This window comes from Charadrius vociferus, unplaced genomic scaffold (genome assembly GCF_000708025.1).
Source record: "Charadrius vociferus isolate BGI_N301 unplaced genomic scaffold, ASM70802v2 scaffold621, whole genome shotgun sequence".
Classification (NCBI taxonomy): domain Eukaryota; kingdom Metazoa; phylum Chordata; class Aves; order Charadriiformes; family Charadriidae; genus Charadrius; species Charadrius vociferus.
Window position 1 is genome coordinate 957,360 of NW_009646926.1, and position 9,422 is coordinate 966,781.

Genomic DNA, 9,422 nt, shown 5'->3' on the forward strand with positions numbered 1-9,422 from the left:
CCATGTCCTATGTACCCCTGGGCCTGTGTCCCGTGCCACCCTCTGTCCCACGCCTCCTGTCCCCGTGTCCCCTGTCTGCCAGTGTCCCGTGTCCCACCGTGCCCCCATGCCACCTGTGCCCCCATCCCCCCGTTCCCCATGCGTCCCCATGTCCCATGTCCCATGCCCCCCTGGGCCTGTGTCCCGTGATCCCCCACGTGCCACGCCTCCCGTCCCCGGCGCCCCCCCGCCCGTTGCCAGGAGACGGCCATGGCGGAGCTGGGCCTGGCGGCGCTGCCGCTGCTGCAGCTGCGGGCGCGGCTGGGGGAGGCTCGGTACCGGCGGCCGGGCGGGGATGGGGGGCCCTGGGACTGCGGGGCCCTGCTGGGGGCTGCAGGGGCCGGGCCGGGCCGGGCCAGGGTGGACAGGGCCGGGCCGGGTGTCCCCGGGGTGTCCCTGCATTGGCCACCATCTCCAGAGGCCGCGGTGGCCCGGCTGGGCCGCGGGTGCGGCCTGGCCACCTGCAGCCAGGCTCTCTCATCCCAGACCCCCGGGAGGACGTGGTGTCCCAGGCTCCGCCGGCTGCCTGGGGTCCGGGAAGAAGCGAGTCTGGCAGACCCCCTGTGTCCTGGCAGGGGTGATGGACCCCAGGCCCTGCTGCCCCACCAGGGTTGGCCGCTGTTGCCCTGCCGTCGCCTGTGTTGGCTCAGCCGCTCCCTGGTGTGGCTCTGAGCTCAGCCGAGGCCTCAGCCTGACCCGCTTCTCCTCACAGCCACGCCAACACGCTGCTCCAAACGGAGGCGGAAATGTTTGAGAAATGGTACCGTAAGATGGAGCCGTGCAGCCCATCGCTCCAGCTGCTGTCCGAGACCCACGATGCCCACCCAGAGCTGGCACAGGTACTGCTCCGGAGCCAGGGCAGTGCCTCTACTGCTGCAGGCACTGGGTTTTTGGGTCTGGCTGCCGCCTCACCACAGAAAGCCACGATCCTGCCTCTCTCTGCTACCCCTCTGACCTCCTGGCCTCGGTGCTCATCTGACTGGAGGGCAGCAGGGAAGCTCCCTGGTTTGAGGTGGGATGAACAATGTCCCCCAGCAGTGCTCCGCATGTGGGCTGCACACCAATGAGGCCTTAACCCACGCATCTGCTTGCAAAAAGGTGCTGCTGGACTTGCAGGTGTAAGAGTTCAGGCTGCCTTGCCATTCCTGCACTCAGTGCAAAGGCCAGGCTGCCTTCTCCTTTCTCCTCTTCCAGCTGATGCTGTCTCTCCCCTTGGTGACAGCACTGCATCGTCCTGAATGGCCGGGTGCCAGGGAGATCTGGGATGAGTTAACCCCCACACAGCATAATTTGAAGCAGAAGTTAAACAAATAGCGAGGCTGGTGGCAAGAAAGCAGGAGTCTTGCCCAAGGCCATGCCAGGTCTGTGACAGGAGGCTCTGCTCCTCTCCTCCCTTGCGGGTAAGCCCACGTGGGCTCAGACCTGCATGCATCCACACTCGCGTACCTCCATTGAGTGTGTGTTGTTCTCTTCCTTCTCGCTGGAGCTGTGAACAGGCTTTTGGAGTGGATTTTTACCTCCTGGCCTGAACATCACCTTTTGACCAGAGACACAGTGAACAGAAACTCTAGACCCGTGGTGGTGGAGCTCCTTTCAACCAGCTGGGTTTTAGCGCCTGCCTGAGTCCAAAGTAGCTGCTTTCTGGTTCGTCCCAGACTGAGTGCTTCAAAACTTTGCCTTTGGCCAGGTGGGCACTTGCCCTCTGCCATGCAGTGCCTGCCTTGCTGTGTCCCCACAGCACTGGGAATTGCTCCCAAGTGGTGCCAGTTCTGCCGAGAGCACGGTCCAGCCTGCCTGTGCTGCAGGAAGCTCAGCTCCTTCGGGTGTCTGGCCCAGGAAGTGGTAGGAGGCCCCATCTGTCCTACACAACAATTAGCGTCTTTGCTAGAAAGAGGTGTTTTATGTGCCTACATGAAGCTGTCATGTTGGCTTTAACCTCTAACCCTGGATTTGCCTGTTGAATTGAACTGAAAGTGGTTGCATAGGAGGGTTTTGAGAGTGGATGAGAGGACAGATGGGGTCAGTCCAGGTGTGGCCCTGAGTTACCTCTGCTCTGGAGAGGCCTCCTGGTCCTTGCTGTAAGCTGGAATCCCACCAAGACCGTTGAGATGATTTTCTTTCTGAATGTAGGAAAATGCAGCAACTGTTGGCCAGTGCTGGCTTTCTAATGGTGTCTGCGTTGTTCCTTGGTTGTTGCAGACACGTGGCAGGTACAAATCCAAGCTGCATGGGGCGACGGACTATTTTGTAGGCTTGACAGTGGAGCAGAAATGTGAGCTGGCTGAGCGGGAGCTGACTGAGATGAAGGATGAGATTCAGAGGATGAAGGAGGACTTGGAGCAGACCTTGCAGAACCTTGAGGTATGGCTCTCCAGGACCCTTGCAATCACCAAGGTGTCAAACAGTCTTGTTACTTTTCACACCTCTTTTGACATACCATGCCTCAGGCAGTGAGACAGATTTGCTTGGTGAGTGCTGTTCCGAGCAGAGCATTGCTGTGAGTGGAACTGAGTTGAGGGTGGGAGCAAGAACTGTCCTCTCACCTCATCCCTTTCTTGAAGGCAGGTACACCAGCAGAAATCAGAGGTCTCTAAAGATAGATCTTATTATGGCAGGAACTAATAATACAGGCCAGGGGAAGATTTTTAGGTAGAGGAGCTCAGATCTGCTGTGTGAGATGAAGTAGTCAATGCTTGAAAGAAAAATCTCCTTTCAGTCAGCTTCTTGAAAGTGGGCCCTTTGTACCAGACATATTTTTCATTCTAGCAGCTCCCAGAAGCTTCCTGATTTGGCTGGACACAGTCCTTTCTGGGGTCTGCCTTTCCACTGTCTCTGGGATTTCTTCAGGGCATGCTCCAAGTCTCTGAGGCTGCGTTCCTGCTGCAGGCTCCTTGTGGCTGTATCACCATGCCTGCCTGCCCTGTGCTGCCTGCCAAGACCTCCTCCTAGCCAGGATGCTCAGGAGCTTTTGGGGAAGGAGAGACCTCTGCATTCAGTTCAGACCACTGATGCTGCCTGCAGTGGCCAGGAGAGGTTGAAGCAGGTGGCCCATCCCAGGGCATATACAGTAAACAAAGGGTGGTAATTTGTCTTGCATTGGCTTTGTCAGACTGGACGTTTCTGGCCAGGATGGAGTAACAGATGTTGAAGTCCAAGCACCTGAGATTTTTTTTTTCTTGTTCTTTTTAAGTCAGTGAAGCAGCAGTGCTGTGTGACCCTGCACCGTGTGCCCGGAGCTGCAGAGGATGAAACGTAGTGCTCCCACAGGAGAAATGCTGGTAACGCCAGCAGAGAGCATGCCTGGTCCTTTACAACATTCTCTGTTCCCAAAGCTGTTTGAATAAGGGAAGTTAGCACTTCTTGACTGTTACATGACTTTATTTCTACAGGCAGTCATAGAAGAAGCAGATGTTTGGTGGTCTGATGTTAAGAAAGCCATCAGTGACTTTGAGAAAGACATCATCAGCACCATCTCCAGGAAGAAAGGGAGTATCATAGCTTCTGAGAAGCTGCTGAGATACATGGAGGAGAAGAACCGCCAGAGGGTCAGTCCATCATGGCAAATTTTGAGGCTGGTCTGTCATCTGACAAGTATGTTGGTTAAGGAAAATACTAGTTCCCATGCTCCTGTGTGGCCTACATCATGTTTTCAGGCTGTCTTAGCAAGTCTCTTTGGACAGCCCTTGTCACACTTGTTGGTCAGTGACTAGCCCAGGTGCTTATCAGGCTGTTGAGCTGCAGCACAGCTGTGAGCACAGACAATGCAGGGCTCCTAGCAGAGCCCAGGAAAGGGCATGGCCATGCCCCCACATTTGGGGCAGGGTGATGCTAAGCAGTGTTTCTCACTGGGCTCCTTTCTAAGCCAGCAGTGAAGACCACAGTGCGGATGACGTGAATGGGAACCGCACCAATAAGGAGTGGGGTCTGGGTCCTCTTCCTCCTCCCAGGCTCTGCTATTCCACTCTCATCTGCTGTCTTTCTTTAGGATCTGCTGAGAGAGAAATTGCGCTTGAAAAATTACTTGCTCAAGGGTTACAAGAAGAAGCTCCACCAGCAGCTCAGGCAGGTGGGTGTGGCAGTTGAGGAGAAGCAGGGCTTAGGTGGGCCCTTGAAGAATGAAAGGAGTACAGCCCAGTGCAGACACAGGGCCTGATCTGTGTAGAGATGCGTGGCCCTCCACCTCTTCCTCCCCTTCCTCCTTTGCTCTTGGCCTTGCTGCCTTTGTCAAAGAGGCCTTCTGCCCAGAACCAGAACTTCTGAACCAGACCCTGTGTGCATGGGCTGAGACCAGAAGTCTCACAGAGTGGCAGCTGGCAGATGTCTTTGTGCCCTTGGTGCCCTGGAAAAGATGTTTGGTGGATCAGAGCAGTTCCCTGGGGACTGGCTGCTGCTAGCATGGCAGAAGCCTTGCCAGAGGGGGACCTGTCTGCACTGCTCGGACCCTCTAAGCTAGGACACAGAGCACAGGCTCAGTGGCATGCTGTGTCTCACATTTCTCCCCAAGCCCCGGGTTTGCAGCCAGGCTGAAGACCGTGTTCTTCAGGTCTGCTTTCCGCACAGAGCAAAGCTCTCTTACTTGGGATGCAGCTTTGGTCGGCAACCTACAGCTCTGCTTCCTTGGGGTTTGCAGAAGGAGCAGGTGGAAGAGACACTCTGTGAGGTCCGTTTGCAGCAGCTGCAGGTTAAAAATGCCCAGTACCTGGAGAAGATTGATGAGAAGAACCAGGAGCTGCTGCAACTAAAACTGACCTCAGGGAAGACTGTTCAAGCCCTCAACTTCTATAAAGTGAGTGAACCTCCCAGGACCTCCGTTTTGCCTTTCTTTTGTTTCTGAAGGTCACACACAAGCTGATTAACAGCTCTTGCATCCTTCCCTTTCTCAATCAGTGGATGCTGAACACCTCTCTGCCTTCCCACTGACTTAGCAGCTGGGTTGGCAGGTTTGCCCAACACACCAAAAGCAGTGATGCCTTCAGTCGTGTTTGGCTGCGGCCTGATGATGGGGTTCATGCTTTGTGGCATGGTTATTTTACACCCCAGGGGAAAATTCTAATAGGAAGGCGCTTTGGTGCTGACTGGCAAGGGAAAATACATAACCTGTGACATTTCAAAAGATGTCATGAGCTGCAGCCGTGACTGAGTCTGCTCTTGTCAGTGAAAAGTGCTACTCAGCTGGGTGTGTTGGCATCTCTCCGATCAGCCATTCAGTCTGTGTCAGTCCTAAACTCCAGCTGCTGTGCCATGGGCTCTCCTGCAGTGTGACACACAGGACAGAGCGAAGCAGGAGCTGCGAGATCATGACGCTGCCTTCTGCAGGGGATGAGTGATGCAGTGGATGTCCCTTGGGAGCAGAGCTCCTATGCTGCCAGCGGAGACCAAGCTGGAGGAGTAGAGGGGTGGCTTTGCAGATGGCTGGGAGCTGCCCGCTGATGCCGTCCTGCTCTCATCTTCCAGAGGAGGCTGCAGGATGCCATGGAAACGTCCACGTCTCTGATGAAAGACATCTCCCAGAGGAAGGAGCTGCTGGAGAAAATTGAAAGAGAAGCTGCTGTGGTGGAGGAGGTAAGGGAGCAATTTTGGAAGCCCTGAGACTTCACTTGGGAGGAGTCTTTTGAGGGACTTTTTGTGATATGTTGGATACCGATGCCCATTTGAGGCCCAGCACTGGGCTGGATACCTGTGTGCCTTTCTGGGTCTGAGCAAGTCCCGGGGCTCCTGCCAGTGCCAGTGAGTAGGAACAGGTTTGCAAAACAGGCCACGTTGTGGATTTTGGCCCTGTTTCCACAGGGACCTGCTGCTACCTTACTGAAATTTGGTTTCCTTGAACTTTTCATCGGCAGTGTCCTCCCCAGGGAGAAGTGGCTCTGCTGTCGTACCAGTCTGGGGACACATAGCCTGGCGGGGAAACCACAGCTTTGGGAAGCGGGTTCAAGGGGCTCCCTAGCAGTGCTGCTTGGCAGGGATGGAGGCACTAGTGGATGCATCCCACTGCTCCCCCCACAGCATTTAATTTATACTGCCTGCCTACTTCGCTGGAGGACTGGCCACCAGCTGGCAGAAGGACATTTCCCTGGGATCTCCTTGCCCTCTCTCCCTATTCCTCTGGCAGCAACGAGCTGAAGCTGAGAGGGTGAATCAACAGCTGTGGAAGCAGCTCTCAGACTACAGCGTCCCCCCTGTGCTGAGTTATGTGCAGAAGAAGATGGCTGTTACTGACCTCAAAAACAGCCTCAAGGCTTGGGAGAGGAAGGTGGCCGTTGCTGAGGTGAGTGAGACGGAGCTGGGTGTGCAGGAGTCCCAATGTGTGACAGGTGGGCGCTGGGTCCTGGTGGAGCTGCATCTCTGCCTGCCCACCTGCAGCCACCCTGGGGACTGGAGTGCTTGCTCCTGACCCCCAGGAAGTCGTGAGAGAGTTCTCGCCCGTTGGTTTCACCAGTGCCTGGCAGAGCTGGAGGCTTTTCCTGTTTACAAAGCAGCGATCGCTCCCTACCCCAACGATGGAGGCTAAATTTTAAAGACTGAGCTCTGAGGGGAAGCCAACGCAAGGACATAGCTTGCAATTTGACAGGAAGCACCATCAGGCTGTTGCTATACTGAAACCTCTCATGCGTGTAAGGAGAGGCGGTCGTATGGCAGCCCGATATGTTTCTGCATATGTAACCTGCACCGGCCTTTTCCAGAGCCCCTGATGGCTCCCCGGTGTTTGTAGTCCTCTTTGATCATCTCAGACATTTCTTACTCGCTTGCATCTTGACTCTTTCCTGGTAAGGAAAGGCTAGCCAAGATCCAAACATGAGTGCATGGCAAAGTTGCAAGAATATTTTTAACTCTTCTCTTGCCCCAGCTCCTGCAGCCTGGGAGGAGATGGAGAGATAACACATAGGAGTGCAGTCAGAGCCTGGAGGTAGCAGGACATGTTTGTACCCCTGTCCCGTATGCACAGCAGCAGGGGGAGAGAAGTGGGTGGGCTGGATGGGCTGGATAGTGTGGTCCTGTACCCTGACACCCTGCTTGTTTTCAGGGGACAGGGAAGGCTCTGGGCTTGCGCCTGTCCAGTACTTAGCTTCCCTGCACCCCCCTCCGCAGTGGACAGGGCTCGTGTGGTCCAGCCTTTCTTGGAGGTCAGAACTGTGTGGATTTGGGCTTGACCCATCAGCACCAGTGCTGTGAGGTCAGAAACAGGGCTGGTGGGCAGCCTGCTTGCTGGCCTGTCTTTGTGCAAACAGATCCCTTCTCACCCAGCTGCTCCCCTTGACCGGGAGGCCCAGGCTCTGGCTTGCAGCAGTGCCCGGAGTCCTGCCAGCCTCTAGGAGCTGGAGAGCAGTGAGGGCTCAAGGGGCTAAAGAAGGAACCTGTAGTTGCCCCTGGGATAAGAGTGAGGCTATAAACCTGTTTTCTTTGCTGGCCCCTCTGTGGCAGAGCACGTCCAACAACCCTGCTGCCATGCAAGGGGTCTGCCATGTGTGGGGTCTTCAGGCTTCATGTGGCATTCAGAGGAGAAAGCAAAGCTGGTGTAGACCTGCAGGAGCTCTCCTCAGTATGCCACAGCGAGCACTGTTCCCCGGTGGGAGCAGCAGGGGATGAAGGGGCAAGCAATACAGCAGCTCAGGCCAGGCTAGGTTCCAGCCTTGCCACTTTCTCCAGAACATACCACTGCTGTCTGAACGTATTAAGGCCTTCTCCTTTCTCCTTCTGTAGATGTCCTTACACAGCTACTGCAGAGCATGGAACCAGGTCAAGATGTCTTGTAACCAGCACTAGGCTTGTCGATGCTGTGAGGCGGGCAGTGGAAACTGCAGACCCTGTGGGGAAGTTTGCTGTCAAGTGGGTAAATGTAGCACCCTGCAAGCTGCCATGAGATGAAACCACTTCTGCGTGAAATGATAAAGAAACCCTGGATCAGTTGTGAGGCCATCTCTTTGGTCTGTCCCAGCATGTGCTGGCTTCTACCAGGGTCTGCTGCCTGGCCCATTAGCAGGCCCGGCTCAGTCAGCCAGCTCTGCTCTGGGTGCTGCCCCCTCCCTCCATCACCACAAGGAGTTATTCTCTGGTAATCAAATCTGACATGTTCACAGGAACTGTCCTTTCTCTCTGGGCAAGCCCTGGTGATCACTTAATGCAAGAGGAGACAAAGGGGATTCCCTGCGAGACGTGGGAGTACAACACCTCTGAGCATGCACTAACAATAGAAGAGAGTGAAGCAGTGTGAGCATGTAGGGCAAATCATTTCAACATGGCAAGCATGAACCAAGCAGGCTTTCTGATCGCAAAAGGATACTTAATTTACCTAAAGAAATAAAACAGCAAGAAGGGAGCAGCTACCCCTCTCCCAAGCACCTGGGGCAAATGTAAGTGTCCCTTGGAAATGGGAAGCGTTTTCCCACTGCAGGAGTTATAAATTATCTCAGATGGCCCAGCCTCAGATGAGTTCAGGTCTGTCTGTCCCTTCTTGGGGTTAAAACCAACTGCCTGAAATATCCTCACTGCTGGTCTGAAAGCCTCTTCCCAGTCTTTGGGTGGAGCCTGCAGATCAGCTTGCGCCCTGACTAGTGTGGGTAGGTCCTGTCCTCTCAGTGGTGGATGAGATCCAGTTGCTGTAGTAGGACACTGAGGTGTAGAGGAACGGTCCATAGCATCTCATGCCGCCCTCACTGAGAATGCCTTTCAGGACCCACTTCTCAGTTCCACTAATCTGGCATGTGACGGAGTTGCCAGCATCACCCTTTTGAGAGACAAAACCGATAGGGTTGTATCTCAGCAGTGTCCCTCCTGCCATCGCTCTCAGTGGCTGTGGACTGCACTAGGCTGAGAGGAGGGCAGATTGCAGCAGTTCGGTCCTCCATCATCACTGGCAGCAAAGCACCACTGATTCAGGGGGCTGGCTGCCTTTGGGCTGATGATGTCCCTGTGTGTCCCAGATGGAAGTGACCAGCATTGCTCCCTGTGGCTGCCCATGCCCCCCGCCAGCCCAGCCCCACGTCTGATCCTTTGGTATGTACTACAAGGAACCCCTCTCTGTTTTTCATCCCGAGCATCTCTGACCCTGTCCACATCAAAGGCCCTTGGAGGCCTCGGCAGTGTGAGACCAGGAGCAGCACCCTGCAGGGAGATAGTCACCCCGCAGCTCATGCAGAGACGGGTGTCACATGTTCAGACAGTCTCCCACGCCTGCTGTTTGCATGCTGCACAGAAGGGATCTTCTGTAAGGACTAAGCAGGAGAAGCCCAACAAGTGTTTTGGCTGCTCTCCCAGCCTGGAGTTGAAGACGAGCAGAACAGGAAGGAGGCGGTTTGGCTATATGTCTGCCCGGTCTGGCTTGGGTCTCTGTGTCCTTTACCAAACAGCCTGCCACTTTGTCAGCGTCCCCGTGGCTGCAGACCGCA

General features: G+C 55.2%; 2 protein-coding genes across 2 annotated transcripts in view; one reads left to right on the top strand and one right to left on the bottom strand.

Annotated features, from left to right (window-relative positions):
- The first annotated feature begins 764 nt into the window (after window positions 1-764).
- On the top strand, window positions 765-7,800 carry CCDC113 (coiled-coil domain containing 113). Its single transcript, XM_009894510.1, has 8 exons — window positions 765-878; window positions 2,239-2,400; window positions 3,429-3,584; window positions 4,025-4,105; window positions 4,670-4,825; window positions 5,494-5,601; window positions 6,149-6,304; window positions 7,738-7,800. The coding sequence occupies exons 1-8, from the start codon at window positions 786-788 to the stop codon at window positions 7,798-7,800; spliced, it is 975 nt and encodes a 324-aa protein (XP_009892812.1). The 5' UTR covers window positions 765-785.
- Window positions 7,801-8,569: 769 nt separating this feature from the next.
- Window positions 8,570-9,422, bottom strand: part of PRSS54 (protease, serine, 54) — a 2,369-nt gene continuing 1,516 nt past the window's right edge. Inside the window, exon 3 of the mRNA XM_009894512.1 lies at window positions 8,570-8,761. Coding sequence (XP_009892814.1) covers window positions 8,570-8,761 — 192 coding nt within the window. The remainder of the gene's footprint in view (window positions 8,762-9,422) is intronic.